We start from the raw sequence: 17,139 nt of genomic DNA, 5'->3' as shown, positions 1-17,139 counted from the left end.
AGCTGATTGCAAGTCGAAGTCACAACCTGGTGAGGCATGCTTGATAAAATCGTTGTGTATGACAATAAAACCACTGCTGTCCATCACAAAACACCTGTACAGGTAAAACATGCATTAGCAATAAATGTGTACAAGCAATCACTATATATATATATATATATAATTTATTTATAGGTAGATAAGGTATACAATATAATATTCCTACATTATAATTTGTTAAGCAAGAGAAAAGGGGGGGGGGGTCAAAGCGAGGGATAGAATAAGGTGAGAGATATCAAAATGTGAATGAGGGGATGATAAATCCAATCTGAGAGTGAAGACCAAATGAAGACATAATGAGTTAATCGCGAGCTGAAATGTTTCCAGATGGCCGAGATGACGAGTAGTGCATATGGAGAGGCAGGAAGGTGCAGTCAGTACCAGCTGTGGCCTGTCGAGGACTCTAACGTCTACATCGCTGTACTGTTTGATGAGAAGGAATGTTCTAAGCAGCAGAAGGGCTCGACCAACATGCCCTCAAAGCGACGACACTGCACTGCGTGTGATCTGCGCAATCTAGTAAGCCATAGTATGACTAGTAATTAAAGCCATAGTATGAGCAGTAAAGCAACGTTCTCATCCTATGCAGGTGTGAAATAGTGGCCTGGACCGGCTTTATGGGGCACAGATCCAGAATGCTGTCTTATGTAGATTATTCGAGCTTATTCGATTCTATGATTCTATGATGATAAACTGTCCTAGTTTCAACCCTAGTCTCATAAGATGGAGAAATAATAGAATGTAGGGTGGTCGCTAGGCGTATATACCTGGATGGTACGGTCAACGAATGAGCGCTGCATGACTATTTGAATGCCTTGTGCTGTCTCGTCTGTCTAGGACCAGTATCCAACATGCAGGGACACTCGTCCAGAAGCTTGTGATTGTCCGTGCACGTCTGCTGCCAGCTACGGTCACTGCCAAGACCAGTACACACTTAAATCGTAAGCAATCCGAGAGATGGACACAGTTGATCATTGAACTTTGTGAGATCTTACGATTTAATGTATATCGATCATCTCTCAGAGCCACAGCTAGTAGGAATTTTACACTTCGTGACCTTTCACCGGACTAACTTTCGCAATCTTCCTGTCAGTAGGCGTCGGGGGGGGGGGGGTTACGAACCTTTACTATTGCTACTCTGATGAGCTTGTGGTCGCGCCACATTTTGCAGGGATGACTGGCCAACGTGCGTACCGGAACCGCCACAGTACCGAGGCGACTTCGGTGTGGAGCCAATGTGGCAGGGCATATCCGATTGTTATCTGACTAACTGCAGTGAGCACACGAGTGACTTTACCTGCCTGGATAACACGTGCGCGTGGGTATGTGAGTCCTGTGTGTCTAGGGAACAGTGCCACCAGGAGTCCACAAAGTGTGAGTTGGTCTTAACTGGCTGCCGTTCTTCAATTTCGAATCTTATGTTTGAATGTTTAGGGAAAATGTATTTTTCTGGTGTACACTAACTATGTATTATTTACTGTGTATGTTTATGCTTTCATTTATCATTCTGGCTGTGAATTGTTTTTCGGAAAACATGGTATTTCAGAGCTATCTACGATATTAAACAGTACCATATATTTTTTGTGTGCACAGCATGTATGTCATTATTTTTATTGCAGTTCTTTTATCAATTTGAATCGCTAAAAGATGTGTTTTTACAGGTCCAACTGTGTCTGGGTTTGCAGCCAGCAAGGGTATGTTAAATTTGACATATAATATTCTAGAATATAGAATATAGCAGAACATAATAAAAATAGTATAATACACTTGTTTTTTAATGTTTAGGTCAAACCAGTCATTTATAGCATTACGTGAACTGAATGTTTGTGTAATTTCACTGTATGTATTAATCGGTCACGATACGGTAATGATACGGTATTGACGTCGGTGTTTGTTGTTATATACAGGTGGGGCAGGTATCATCTTTTTGATATTCTGGTTAATGGTGGTAATTCTACCTTTCCTAACCAACCTGATTTGCGATGTCATCAGTGTTTTTCGATGTTTATTCGTTGTTATTCGGAGGAGGAAAATGAATGCGAGCCAACAGAATACGGAGAACGAAGAGAGAGATCGACGAGTTTCTGTCCGTATCCATGACCTTCCCGCAGTTCCACAGGTAAAACATGTTGCTCATAAACATACATACACGCACGTACACACGCACTTACACGTACACGTATACACACACGTATATCTACTATATATATCTATGTATCTATGTATATCTATATATACAGGCATGTACACGTACACTTACACATACACGAGCATGTACCATGCGAGTTATGCAAGTAAACAATTGCATAAATCGTGAAGCTTGCGAATAAATTTAGTAAATGTGGGCATTATACGGTATTATCAGTGTTAAGGTGAAGCTGTAGCTTCAGGAGTGAGAGTAAAGCTTCCAGAATTCATAAGCCTTCTTTCACATAATACATCAAAAAATATAAATAAATGAATAAATAAATATATAATTCAATCGATGTATATCAATATTTATATAATACAATATGATGTATGTGTGGTATGTATTTTGTCTATGACTGTGTTTGCAGGGAGGTGCGACAGAGTTCGACAACGAATGGTATGTTAGGAACGCCAAGGGAGTGCACAATCAGCAGGATGGTGGTGCCATGGCTGCTGCGTATGATTTGCAACGATACTGACACTCCCCTCCCCCGGCATACAACGACCCGAGTTGGTTCTACCATTCAACGTGATCTGGCTGAGATTGGCTTGCCTCTGTATTACTTAATGCACAGCATATAATGTCAGACTGCCCTCGGTCAATGTAGTCGCTGGGTCTCTTTCTGCTGCCAGGCGACTGTGCGCTGTAGCTTGCGTGCTATGTGCGCCGTGTAATTGTGTGTAAAACAGGAATAAAATGAGAGTAGACTGATGTAGATTACAAACTGCCGTTTCACCGTATATTATATACTCTCTAAAACACGTACAAATCACACAGGTTAAACTAAAGGTTTCACAATGCACATACAAACGAGCAACCGAGGGTTGGGTACACGAGAGCCTCGTCTCTTCCGCGCGAGCTCTCTTATACCTCCCTTTGTAAAATTAGCCGTGAATCTCTTACCAAATATGTTTCTGCCAATCACTGCTGACTACAGGGACGGTAGAGGGTTGGAATTATTGGCTATGGTCAGTTTGTAGAGTGGGATAGAGTGGACGGCCAATGGCGAGTAACGAGTGGGCCGATGTGTTTACGCCCCGTCGTCCACGTGGGTGCCCAACGTAGGTGGCGTGGGTATGACGTATGCTGGATGATCGCTTACCGTAATTGAGCGTTAACAGTCTTCTGGAAATATCTTCATTCGGCTAATGTGTATATCTAGTTTGTATTTAGCCGCAAGCTGCCCGGTAGTAATGGGAGAGAAGCGGCTAATGTGTGTATCTTCAGTGTAGAACAGCTGTTTAGCAGCTGTGTAAAAACAACGTTATGCTAATGTGTGTATGTTCTTGCCGACCGCTGAACAGTATTAATGTAGTGATGCGGCTAAGGTGTGTATTTAAGATCTCAACCGTTGTAAGCTAACCCGCACTGTGGACAGTGATGCGGCCGACGTGTGTACCTAGTTTGTAACCGAGCGAAGCACAATTACTATTAAGTTCTGTTTACTGTGGAACTAATTTTAACATCTGTTTGTGTGTCCGGCAGATAAATCAGTCTTTTAGCCAGCTGGTGAGGTGTAAGATTATGCTGGGTGGATGTTCTGCTGCTGGTAATAGTGTAACATTAGCCTGTGTGTGAGCTGGTATTAAATGCGTTCGCGGAATGACGTTAGCTACATTGCTACATTTCCCCCCACGCCGGGGAATGACGATGACCCATCGTCAATGCAGTTCCGGCTGCTCTACTAAATGGGGTGTAAAAATTCCGGTTGGAGAGCAACGGTAATGTCATTTGCCGCAGTGAATGAAGATCGTATTACTTTAGTTAAGTTTGATGTGAATTTAGAGATGTGATTAATGAAGGGGTAGCATAGGTATAGGTAGAAGATGTAGCCGTTAGCAGTGATTGGCGAAAGGCAGGAAATGCACTAGGATAAAATTTTGTAAACAAGATGACAATCCGAATGAGCAAAGCAAGGAAGCATAGTAATGAAGTGCAGTAATAACAATAGCATGTAAAGCAGAAATACAGAAAAACTTAGCGCGAAATGTAGCGACAAAACAAAATTGAAGCGCAGGTGAAAGCAAAATTCATGGTAACAGCAATAAAATCTCAAACATATAAGCAGTAAATTAAAACTGTTATGAATAAATACGGATTAAAACACGGGGAAATACGGCAGTGGAAACGCAATAATATAATAAAATAAGCAGGCAATATGAAATACATGACATAGGCAATTGATAAGCAGTAAATGAGCAAATAGATAGGAAATACTAGGGAATTAAAGGTAAACCAATAAGCTGATACGTGTTTATGGAAAGGAGGGTAGGGAAAGAGTAGGTAGAAGAGTGGGAGAGAAAAGAAACGCAGTGCCGAAAGGGAAAGTAGCGAAAAGGAATTTGTAATGAACAGAGTGATGGAAGGAGAAAGAAGAGGGTAGAATAGTAGTTCATCTTAGACGATGTTGAGGCCGACGGCGTTGATGGCGAGCCGACGGGTCGGGGACGAATCAGGTCGTGCTGTCGTGCTGGTGTCCTGGTGTTCGGTGTCCTGGTGTCGTTGTGTCCTTGTGTCCGGTGTCCTGGCGTCCTGGTGTCCGGTGTCCTGGTGTCGTTGTGTCCTGGAAGGCCTCGCGGGCGAAGTGTGGCTCGCTCTGGGCGATGGATAGCTCATACTGCAGTTGCGATGTATCCGCTAATGTTCTGCTGAACTCTATCGTCATCTCGTTGATGCGAGAGTGCGAATACTGCAGTTCAATCTTAAGGTTCTGCTTCTCATGGAGAACCTGGGCGAAGTCGATCCGGGCGTGGTCCAGGTTTGTCTGCAGCGACTGTGCACGCCTGGCTATGTCGGTCAGCAGGTTGGTGGACGCGTGCATCTGGCGGTCAGCCATCTTCTCAGCCTCTGCGCATGCAGCGTTTGCACGCGCAAGCGCCACCTCCAGTGCAGTGATGTCCTCCCGATGTCTCTGCTTAAGGTGGGTCAGCTGGTTGTAAAGCCTGGTTCCCTGGACAGGGTTTCAGCTGTATGGTCTGGATGTGCTGGCCAAAACTAGGGTGCGGGGCATAAACCTCTCGTTCGGCGTCGAAGGTCGCAATGGAAGCTGCCCGAATATGTCATGGCAGTGGATGGGGCGTCCTCGTCCTAATCCACGGCCAGTCGGGTAGTTGTCGTGCGGACACCTCTAGCGAATGTCTCGTCTTCTATTGCCGCTTGTGGTGGTGAAGGTTTATCGTGGGCGCTTTACAGATGGAGGGAAAGAGTAGGAACTGGTTAGCACAATTACTTATTAATCGTGAAGAGCTGGAGCGAAAACTAATGAGACTGGCTGACCCGGTCGGGTCGTACTTTGAATGGACATGATTAACGGGGTAAAATAAAAGTTATACATGCTTGCTGTACGTGCCAAGCTAGTGCCTCTACTACTACTGTTGCATGCTCTCAACCCTAGCACTATGTCCAAGTCGTTGTCTATCGCTATGCGTGACGACGATTGGTGCTACTGTAAAGTATAATTATAATAATTACGCATGCCTAAATAGTCACACACACATATACAGGGAAACTACTTCCTCGGGGAAACAAACAATCTTGCCGGTTTAATCAATACAATAATAGAGATGCAATAATACACGCTTCTACGCACGGTCGCCCATAAATTAGAATGCCAGATGTCGCTAACGACTCATAGCGACACCCCTTAAACAGGCGTCGTCACGGTAGAAGCTGTACGGATGACTTGCACAAACCCCGTAGGATGTGCTTGTTTCTCGACCGGTGCCTCCACGTTAGCTGCTGGTGGTGCTAGCCCCACCAGCTGCAGCGGGATTCCGGCCCGAGCCTCATCGTTGCCTACCCAGTAAGACTGACGATGGCGGAAGCAGCGGCGAAGAAACTGGTAGTTGGGTGCTGTCGTTTTAAGGCTGCATGTCACAACCGCTATTACTATTATGATAATGAGTATGGATCCCATTGATCCATACACAGCCGAGCGGTGAGTGCGGAACTGAGTAACGTGGTTTGGATTGGGAGGCAACAAAGGTTCGCTGGCGCTGACTGCAGTGGCAAGTCTATCAAATGCAACGTCCAAATCGGTGTGGCGGTACATGTCGCTTGGAACTGATGTGTGAATGGTAGGCAGGAGTGCAGTGAGATTAGTAGGGTGTTTGGCAGTTTCAAGGAATTGGCGCCAGATTTCAGGAATAACCGGGATGTCAAGAAATGCTAAAAAAAAGGGTGGGGTTACATCACCTGTTGACTGATGGCGGAAGTATGGGGGTAGGTGGAAGTATTGGCAATCTGCCTTACATCCTGACTCTAGGGTAATGAGTTGTTGCCCTGTAGCACCAACAATGAGGTGTTCAACAACTGGAAAGCCGGCCTGGCCCTCCTGGCACACTTTTGTGAGCCGGAAAGAGAATGGTGTAACAATAATATAATAATAATTCCCGTTAGAGAGATAGTGTGCAGTAAGTCTTGGAGACATCGTAAATGCGACTGTACGCTTGCAATGTGTATTAATGAATTGCGTGAGGTTACGGAAAAGGGCAATCCCGCACGAATGGATGGCAGTAGTGGGGTATACGGGTGTGTTCAGTGGGCAAACTTGTCGCTGTTCATCAAGGCACCTGTGTGTTGTGTGGGTATCTGGTTCAATATAAGACGTATAATCGCTGGTGATTGCGACATACCTCTGTTCGGTGACATATCTTGCGGCTACCGCGGTAGATGTATTAGATCCCGAGAGATAGACAGGAACCGTGAATAGCTCATATGTGTCGAAGGTAAGGTCACGCCTCTGGAGCGGAATACAGGCAAGTACATGGAATCCCTGATAACCTGGGACAACAATGGTCTGGATGGTGTCGTAATAGCGAAGTAAAGCACTACTGGCTGCGTACGGAAGTTCCAATGACATAGGCAGTCCAAGCCGAATGACATCGAGGATGCGTGACAACTGATGCGGTGGTAATAATGCGACGGGTAAACGGCTGCTGAGGAGGGTGTCGACTGAATGTGAGATAAACTCCAATGCATCCTCGATTTGCTCAAAAGCGAGTGTCAACCTACTGAGCGTTAGATGTAGTCGTGTGATATACTTAAATTCTAGTAGTGTATACTCGCGATAGTCAGCAAGATCCCGAGCTATTTCGTCAACCGAACCAGCCACGTACTGTGTAACGGATAACTTTGTCCAATTTCTGGGTGTTAAGCTGTGTATTTAAACAGGTTAAATTAATGACAGTTAGACTGTCGTCAATAATTTGTGACATGTGTGTTTGAGACAGCTGCATGGCAGACAATTAGTTCTCCAAATATTCTAAATCTTTTTCTGTTGCTGTGCCAAAAAGAAATTTCGAAAGTTTTCTTATTCTTGCAATTATAGCCCGGGGAAAGCGACCTCGGTGAAACGAATGTAGGTCTCTTGTGCGTGCGTTTAGTAGGGAGTACTTGTCGGTAAACCATTGCAGGTGACTAACAATCATTGTGTGAAGCTGGTTAGTAAAACGCATTAGTCGATTGTGCCTTTCGTTATTGGTTGGTTCACTCGCATGGTATGGGTTTGTGGGTATAGTGAGGTTTACAAGCTCAGTGTGAAGTTTAGTAAGGTACTGATCAAGGATGGATGTGTTGACAGTGAAAGCGATGGCACATGTGCTCTGTGATAGCGCCAGTTTGCCTCTAGGGACGAAGATTGCTCCCTGCGTTGGTTGCATGATACCCGGTGGTGCAGCCGTAGCAATAATGCTGAGGCTGAAGAGCGCTTCACACAAACTGCAAGGGAAAGCGTTAAGTGTATTCGTAGTATGTAGTATGATTAATCCATTTTCTGCTTCTGTCGGAGGGTTGAAAGCGGAAGAAGGTCTTCTTCCTCCCATTGTGAGGGCACGGATTGTGATTCTTCATCGTCGTCGGAGTCTTCGTCCGTAAATGATGCAGGTTGTACCAGGTGTGCTGCTCGTGGGGGTTGAACTCGTGTGCCAACAGCCTGTTCCACCGGTGCTGCAGCGTCAGTTACCACGCCGTCCCATGCTCCTTGCGGGAAGGCGGGGCGCAAACTGTCAACATGCACTTCATACGTGCGAGCAGTGTAGACATGCTTAATCCTAAATTTGACTGGCGACAGTTGTTGAACGATAATGAAATACGGTTTCCAATATTTGCCAAACTTACGAGAAGCCCCAATGGGTACGACTGGGTTGTGCCAGTAAACCGAATCGCCGGGTTGGAAAAGCTGCTCTTTGGCACATTTATCATACAACTCTTTGTTACGTCTTCGAGCTCGCTGAGTGCGCTCTCGAATAGTTGTGCATGCCTCGTGTAACCTGTCCAATGCAATGGAGACGGGGTCGGTTGCGTAATTGACATGACGTGGCTGTAGCAACGTATCAAGCGGTAGGACAGCATCGCGTCCGTACGTGAGAAGAAAGAATGGCGTGTGCCCACTGGTGGCATGTTCCGCAGTTCGATAGGCGAAAAGCACAGGTGCTAGTTTTTCATCCCAGTTTGTGTGGCAGTCGTTCACAAAGCGCGCTAACATGGCGTTAAGAGACCGATGGAAACGCTTACAAACGCCGTTGCTAGCCGGGTGGAAGGGGGCTGTCTTGATGTGGTGGATGCGGAATACAGCAGAGATACGAGCCATCAGTACGTTGCAGAATTCAAGACCTCGATCAGTGAGTAGGTTGAAGGGGCAGCCATGGGTGGGGATAAAACAGTTGACTATGAGGTTAGCTATTGTTGCAGCAGACTTGTTGCTCACCGGATATACCTCTGGGTATGAAGAATAAAGGTCAACAAAGGTGACTATGTAGCGGTTGCCCTGGTTCGTGATCGGTAACGGCCCAACGACGTCTATGCTTACCGTTTGGTTAGGCGCAGTGGGAAGTGGGCCTTCATGAAGTGGCGCGCGTATGCGTTGTAGCTTGCGAGAGTTGCAAGTAACACATGACTTGACGTACTTCTGAATGTCTGCATACATACGGCTCCAATAGTATCTCTCTGCTACTTTGCGATAAGTCTTGTCGAATCCCAAATGTCCGGCATGTAGATGTCTGTGGCACTCCTCCATGACCTGTGTGACCAATGCCCTAGGCATGACAACTTGTACGCGTGGTGGAGCCGGGAAACCTGTTGCAGCGAGGTGGTAAAGTAGCCCATCGGTGATATAGAAGTTGGTGACTAGCCTGCGTTTCTGCAGGGGCACGTTGGGAGCCTATAGAATTGCAATGATATTTGCCAACTCGACCTCCCTTACTTGCATCTGTTTAAACTCGGCATGCGACGTGGGCAAGTGGTCATCAGTATCATGTGTGGGAACCGCCATTAGCGCTTCCATAGCCGGGGGTTGAAGCATATGGTGCGTCGGGGCTGGCGCACCAATTTGATAGCAGGCAGTATCCATCTGTGTTTCTATGTTCAGCTCAGTGCAAGGAGCTGGTACAGAGGCGAGCCGCGACAATGCGTTCGCTTGCAGGTTGCAACGTCCTTCCCTGTAATGTATTTGACAATCATACAGTGATAGGGTCAATGCCCAGCGTTGGAGACGAGGATTTGTCAATGTCTTGGTTGTTAACAGAAATTTTAAGGGCTTATGATCGCTGTATATAGTGAATTGGCTGCCTATTAGGAACTGTGATAGTTTAATAAAGGAATAAATTATCGCAAAAGCCTCTTTTTCAATGATGGGCCATTTCAGTTCAGCCGTTGTGAACTTCTTACTCAAATAGGTGATGGCATGCTGCTGCCCATCTATGCCCTCCTGGGTTAGGACCGCACCAATCGCATAGGCCGAGGCATTGCAGTGGAGGAAGAAGTGACGCTGTGGGTCAGTAAGAGCTAAGACTGGTGCCGTAGTTAAGCAAGTTTTGAGTGTCTGGAATCTGGTTTGAGCTTCTGCTGTCCACTCAAATGGGGTGGTCTTTATGGTGAGGCGTGTCAGTGGGCGGGCGATCTCAGAGTACTGGCAAATGAATTTTCTATAGAATCCCGTCTTCCCGAGGAACTGGCTAACCTGTTTCACAGTGGTAGGCGCTTCCATCTTGCCCACTGCTTGTGTCTTATCGGCGTTCGGCGTGATGCGTCCGTTTGCAATGGTGTGTCCCAGAAATTGTACTGAATCGCGAAGGAATGAACATTTACTAGCCTTAAGCTTTAGGTTGGCCGCGTTGAGTTTGTGGAACACCTGCTTGATGTGGTTGAGGTGAGCGTCAAATGTAGGTGAGTAGATAATGATGTCATCTATGTAAACCAGTACAAACTTACCCACTAGCTCCCGCAAGGCGAGCTGCATGAGTCGTTGAAAGGCTGAGGGTGCGTTCCGGAGTCCATAGAGCGTACAAAGGAGGTTATATTGACCAGTTGGTGTAACAAAAGCAGTTTTTGCTTGATCTTCCCTAGCAATCGGCAGTTGGTGATATACTGATCTGAGGTCAAGAGTGGAAAAAACTCGGGCCGAGCCAAGGTTATAGAGTAGGTCATCCACAAGGGGCAGAGGATGGTTATCTCGACCTGTAACGGCATTCAAACTTCTATAATCCACACAAAGGCACCATTCCGAATCGGGTTTGGGGACTAACAAAACGCCGGCAGCCCACGGGCTGTATGATGGGCGTATGAGACGGCTCTCCAGCAAAAAGTGGACCTTGCCTTTAACGATTCTCTGTTTATGCTGGCTCATACGGTATGGTCGGGTTCTTACAGGTGCGTATCCCTGAGTGTCAATGCTGAGTTCCATTAGTGGTGTGCATCCCAACTGCTTGTCCGAGGGAGCAAAGGAGGTAACATCTTGAAAGAGCTTAAACAATCGAGCTTTTCGATCTGAATCTACTATATGTTCAAGCAGAGCTGCCAAATCGACGTGTGGTGGGGTGTGGTGGGGTGGGGTGTGGTGTGGTGGGGTGGGGTGAGGTAGGGTGAGGTGTGGTGTAGTGGGGTGTGGTGTGGTGGGGTGTGGTGTGGTGTGGTGGGGTGCGATGGTGGACGTTGGTGTGGGGTGGTGGGGTGTAATGGTGGACGGTGGTGGGGGTGGTGGTGGGGTGGTGGGGGTGGTGGGGTGCGATGTTGGCTGCCTGGTGCACGTAGCATCCGTAGCGTGGATGCTGGCGCCCTCTCTTGTGACTGTATACGCAACAGGTGTATGAGGCTTGCATCAACGGCGTGAGCGGCCTGCGAGGGTTCGTAAGTGAGGGGGGTATATGATTGCTCAGTGTGTGTATCCGAAGTATTGCGAACGGCTCCCGTAGTGATAAGCGGCACACCTGTTCTACCAAATCGAAGCATCCCTATGCGGAAATCAATCAGTGCTCCTGTTGTATAGAAATAATCTGCTCCTAGTACACACGGGCGTGGTAAGTCCTTGACAATGTGTAGTTTAACTGTCATCTTATGAGGGCCAATACAAACAGGCAGCACTGCTGCACCCACAATGGGGAGATGATGACCAGATGCCGACAACAACACCGTGTAATAAGTAGAAAAAGAAGATTCTACCCGGAGAGACTGAGGGAGGGTAAGCCAGTGTTTATAAGCTAGAAGTGTGACGTCAGCTCCAGTATCGATTAATGCTGTCAAAGGCAAGCCTGCTATACGCACGGCGCAATGCGGCGCGCTATGCGGCAGGGTATTAATAGACGAAAATATGTACGGAAAAGCGGGAGCGTTTGATGTGCGGCGTGCTGCGCAAAAACTCTTCACTGACGCGCGCCGCCATCGTTTCCCGCCTTGCGAGGGCAGTAGCGTGCCGCGTGTCCGAACTGGTTACAAACATTGCAGCGTGCCCACGAGTTGGCAGCCGCTGCGTGCGGATGAATAAAGGGATACGGTGGGCACTGATCGGACTGCTGCGTGTATGGGTTAGCACCCTGCTGAGCCGGGAGCGCGTCTTGAGATGGGTGCGAAGTGAGTGTGGGAACAAATCTCCGCTGCGCTGCAATAGATTGTGTATTCGCCGCCACCATGTCGCGCAGCTTGCTAATGTCCCGTCGAATCAGCTCGTAATCCGATACTTGTCTTGCTGGGCGCGCAGTGCGCGGCTCTAGAGTGCATGTGTGACCTTTGCATAGTCTAGCATGGAACCATCGTTCGCTGTAGATAGGGGTAGGGAAGCGCGAGTCCGCTGAAGAGCGGCTAACTCCGCCTCAACGCATGCATGTGATACACACATTTCTACTGCGTGTAAAAGCGAGGTAGGCTTAGCCTTTATTACGGCTCTTCGTGACGGTATTAGTAGTAGACCATCGCGGAATATTTCTATTAACCTCTGCTGGAATGCAGGCTGTGACGTGTGCGCGTTTGGATAAGCAGTCTCTGCAACCTGTAATAGACGGCGAGCGTAATCACGTGTACTTTCTTCACGCGTCTGGCGAAACGTTTTTAACATCGACTGTGCACGCGGGATTTCAGATGGTGATTGGAATTCACGCTTAATGAGGGTGAGCAGATCTGTCCACGTTAACTCAGGCGTCGCCACCAGCTGTTGTTGGCCGAGTCGCGCTGCGTGACCGGTCAACGTTGAAAAGGCGGTGGAGAGAAACTGTTTATCTGTAAGGTGCAATCGCAACCGTGCCCACTGCAGTGCAGCCTCCCACTGGGAGAGAGATGTTTTCAGCGGCCCCGATGCTCCTGAAAATTTCGGCAGAGTAGCGTGGAATTCCGCCGCGCGCATCGATTTATCTACCACCTCGCCGAGAGATTCTAAACTTGGGCGTAGAGCTTGTCCCAGCATGTCAGCTAGTTCATTAACCGTAGGAGGGGGACAGACTGAAGGTGAAGGCTGCGGCTGCAGGGGATATGTGGCACATCAAAGTGAGTCTCCGACACTGTGTGCAACTCGGGCATGTCGTTATATTGACTGTCCGACCCGTCGTACATGGGAGGCAGCAACTCATCCATGTTTAAGTAACGTTACAAGAGTCAAAGGCAACAAAGAGCAGTTCTATATTACGGTCAACGCACGTGTAAACATAAGAATATTAATGACAATTTGTAGAAAAAAAAACTTTACCGGCAAAACTGTTTGCTTACCAGAAAAATTGTTGGCTCATCTCGTGCAACTCAGGGAATCAGCAGTGAAGCGTATAGCGGCAGCACCCCGCGTTGTGTTTCGAATCCTGTCGACGGCAACCAATGTAGTCGCTGGGTCTCTTTCTGCTGCCAGGCGACTTTGCACTGCAGCTTGCGTGCTATGTGCGCCGTGTAATTGTGTGTAAAACAGGGATAAAATGAGAGTAGACTGATGTGGATTACAAACTGCCGTTTCACCGTATATTATATACTCTCTAAAACACGTACAAATCACACAGGTTAAACTAAAGGTTTCACAATACACATACAAACGAGAAACCAAGGGATGGGTACACGAGAGCCTCGTCTCTTTCGCGCGAGCTCTCTTATACCTCCCTTTGTAAAATGAGCCGTGAATCCCTTACCAAATATGTTTCTCCCAATCACTGCTGACTACAGGGACGGTAGAGGGTTGGAATTATTGGCTATGGTCAGTTTGTAGAGTGGGATAGAGTGGACGGCCAATGGCGAGTAACGAGTGGGGATGTGTTTACGCCCCGTCGTCCACGTGGGTGCCCAACGTAGGTGGCGTGGGTATGACGTATGCTGGATGATCGCTTACCGTAATTGAGCGTTAACAGTCGTCTGGAAATATCTTCATTCGGCTAATGTGTATATCTAGTTTGTATCAGTGTGGAACAGTTGTTTAGCAGCTGTGTAAAAACAATGTTATGCTAATGTGTGTATGTTCTTGCCGACCGCTGAACAGTATTAATGTAGTGATGCGGCTAAGGTGTGTATTTAAGATCTCAACCGTTGTAATTAGCTAACCCGCACTGTGGACAGTGATGCGGCCGACGTGTGTACCTAGTTTGTAACCGAGCGAAGCACAATTACAAGTTCTGTTTACTGTGGAACTAATTTTAACATCTGTTTGTGTGTCCGGCAGATAAATCAGTCTTCTAGCCAGCTGGTGTGGTGTAAGATTATGCTGGGTGGATGTTCTGTTGCTGGTAATAGTGTAACATTAGCCTGTGTGTGAGCTGGTATTAAATGCGTTCGCGGAATGACATTAGCGTTGCTACAATATTCCTATTGTTTAATTTTTTAGTATGAACCTTGCTGAACATCCACGAGTTTTAGTGCGTGCTGTTAATACGTGAAAAGAGGGTCGCTAAAGCGGGGGACACACCATGCGAATTTATTCGCACGTCCGCAGCGATTGTAAAATCGCAGCGAAATTCACATGGTGTGTCCGCTCAAGCGCGGGCGAATTTCGCTGCGAATTTCATCTGCACCGAAATTCGCAGCGATCAAACGTTTGATATTTTCGCTGCAGACGTGCGGACGTGCGGACGTGCGAATAAATTCGCATGGTGTGTCCCAGGCTTTATGCAGTGCTATAGGTTGTCAAAGTAACACGTATGTTATACCAGTTAATGCAACGAGTGTGTCATTCCCTTGGCGGGATGTGGGATGTTTAGTGATATAATTGTGTAATAGTGTGCATGGACGAATATATATATATGTGTACATATGTAAGTGTGTGTGTGTGTGCGCGCGTGCGTGCGTGCGTATGTGTGTGTACGTGTGCGTGCGTGCGTTACTGCGTGCGTGTATATCTGTTTTAATAATTGCTGTTTCCTTTTTAAAGTGGAGGTAAATTGTCGCATGATCATGATATACAAGACGTGATATGTAGGTTAGTTCTGTCTGGTAGCAGACGATAAAATAGGAGGCTATTATATTAAAGAGCGAGGTTTGGTTAATATGAAGGTGAGAGCACTAGATGTGTTTCGTATAGATTTATCCGTATACGCGTGCGCCAAGGTTATATAGAAACCTCCATTCACAGCAAATCGGCGCATATATGATAATATTTAATAAGAGTAAACTGTCACGTATAGGGAGGGATGCATCACGGTTATGGTAGTAAATCAGTGAAAACCAATCGTTTTTCAAAAACGAAGTCTTTTTGCATAAAATTGTTCGTTTGAGCTCTGGTAAAGTCACCACCAGTAGCTAGTAAGTGTAATCGCACTAGTATTGTACTTATATATACACACACACACACACACACATATATATATATGTAAGTACAATACTAGTGCGATTGTGTGTGTGTGTGTGTGTGTGTGTGTGTGTGTGTGTGTGTGTGTGTGTGTTGGTTCGAGGCGGGGGTCGGCTTGCCGTGCCGCCGCCACCCGCCGATCGCCGCGATGAATGCAGATCAAATACAAGATACCGTCAAGAGCAGGTTCGACGAGCGCTCGATAAGCAACCCGTCGCGCCGAAGCAAGAACGCAGGACTCCCGTCTCGGAGAAGTACTGCAGGGATTGTGAATCGGCCAACCCCCCGGCTGCGGCGGCGCTATCGACGACGAATCGCGGACCAAGCTGCCGCCCCGCTTCCAGCAGGGCCCACAGCCCAGCTCCTGCCTCGTCCAACTCCCCACTGCACCGTCGACCGGTCGCCGTTCGAGTCACGAGTCTAGGAGCGCACAACGGCAGCGCCGTCTGGTGACAGCAGACACCGAATAGAACATGTCACGTTTCATAACCTTCAACGAGGTGCCCGAATACGAAGCGAGGAGTCGTCGTGGATGAGAATCATCGCCGCTGTGACGTCAGTGTTGCGTAGGCGGTCAGTACGGGAGTGGAGCGTGTGAAGGCGACACGGTGGACCTTCTACGTACGGTGCGGTGAGCAGACGCAGAGGCGTGGCTGCTGCTGCTGCTTGCGAACACATGCCGTGCGCGTGCGTAGAGCGAGGTGTAGAGTCGCCTGGGCAGGTGCACGCGGACGAATGTAAATACTTCTATATGAGCTGCTGAGTTTTGTCGTGTGTGTGTGTGTATATATATATATACATGAGCAATGCCGCCGGGTGCAATAAGTGGCGGCCGTAGAACGCAGACACAACTGTGCTGGATTAGGTCTACTACGAAGTTGTCAACGCCGCCCCCACCGGCGCACACCCCGCCAAAATACCGCGACCGGAAATAGCCAAAACTTGCAAGTTAGCCTGCGAATGTAGCTGATTATGCCGGCCGATAGCGCGTATTAGCGCATAGCCCCTCTTAGTAGGACCGCGCCGCGTAAATCGCGGCAGTGAAAGTATTTGGTTCAAGTGCACATAAATAAACACGCAGGAGAATGCGCCATGCGGTGTGGAGCGCAACATAGGTAGGCACGCTGGTAGCACCACGGCTCGGGAGATATAAACGTCTACGCTTGAGTATCTTAGTGATACCAAACTCCTATCAGCTCTTTCAACAAGAGGCTTGCCTTTACCCAACTGAGGCCTTCATTGGGCGGCTGGCGAACTGCCGTCTGACCTGCGCGCGCGCACGGAAACAGCTCTGCCCAACCGGCACACAAGCCGCCACCCACCCTGCTCAAGCCACGCATACGCACGCACGCACACACGCACGCACGCACGCACCCACGCAACACGCGCACTCACGCACGCACACGCGCACGCATGCACGCAAGCGCTCACGCACACACGTACATTCTCAATAGTGCCCGTGCACAGCAGCAAACCTACGTGCTCACATGTACATGCGTAATTTGCACGCACACAGAGTGGTGCGCACCCACGCACGCAGGCACGAACGCACGATTTCTTATATAAACCAGCGTCCAACCTCAAAGCATTTCTTGGTCGCTCAGTAAATAGCTCCAACTCGTGACGCGAGAACAAATATGAGATACTGTGGCCGTACTCGCGCGGATTTCCTGCGCCATTCCGTACGTAATGCCGGCACGTGTCATGTTGGTTGTTGAAATAGCGTACATTTCATTTCAATCGCTCTAATCCGAGAATTATGCTAGATTTCATTTCAACGCGCAGTAGACCATGAGTTATGTTAGATGAACTTCTAACGACCTCGTAGAGCGAATATTCCAAACGACCGTGATTTCAATGGGCTTCAAGCGCGAGATTTCTGGTAGGTTTC

The 17,139-nt window shown here is 47.8% G+C and overlaps 1 protein-coding gene across 2 annotated transcripts; it reads left to right on the top strand.

Annotated features, from left to right (window-relative positions):
- Window positions 1–369: 369 nt before the first annotated feature.
- On the top strand, window positions 370–4,587 carry LOC106816256. Of its 2 annotated transcripts, XM_014820836.1 has the most exons (6): window positions 370–558; window positions 877–980; window positions 1,211–1,413; window positions 1,701–1,733; window positions 1,947–2,158; window positions 2,598–4,587. In XM_014820836.1, exons 1-6 carry the CDS (start codon window positions 376–378, stop codon window positions 2,706–2,708), a joined length of 846 nt encoding a protein of 281 aa, XP_014676322.1. In that variant the 5' UTR covers window positions 370–375; the 3' UTR covers window positions 2,709–4,587. The 2 variants fall into 2 exon arrangements, with proteins under 2 accessions (XP_014676322.1, XP_014676323.1); XM_014820837.1 differs by lacking the exon at window positions 2,598–4,587 and having other exon boundaries at window positions 1,211–1,361; window positions 1,947–1,991.
- The last annotated feature ends 12,552 nt before the right edge of the window (window positions 4,588–17,139 follow it).

This window comes from Priapulus caudatus, unplaced genomic scaffold (genome assembly GCF_000485595.1).
Source record: "Priapulus caudatus unplaced genomic scaffold, Priapulus_caudatus-5.0.1 Scaffold1328, whole genome shotgun sequence".
Lineage (NCBI taxonomy): Eukaryota > Metazoa > Priapulida > Priapulimorpha > Priapulimorphida > Priapulidae > Priapulus > Priapulus caudatus.
The sequence above is the reverse complement of the archived record's forward strand: the minus strand, read 5'-3'. Positions and strand labels throughout refer to the sequence as shown.

Excerpts from the sequence above, each read along its gene's own strand:
- LOC106816256 (XM_014820836.1), top strand. The coding sequence starts at position 376 with ATGACGAGTAGTGCATATGGAGAGGCAGGAAGGTGCAGTCAGTACCAG. Across the intron at positions 559-876 it reads CGTGTGATCTGCGCAATCTA|GACCAGTATCCAACATGCAG; the intron begins GTAAGCCATAGT and ends TCGTCTGTCTAG. Across the intron at positions 981-1,210 it reads GACCAGTACACACTTAAATC|GGATGACTGGCCAACGTGCG; the intron begins GTAAGCAATCCG and ends CACATTTTGCAG.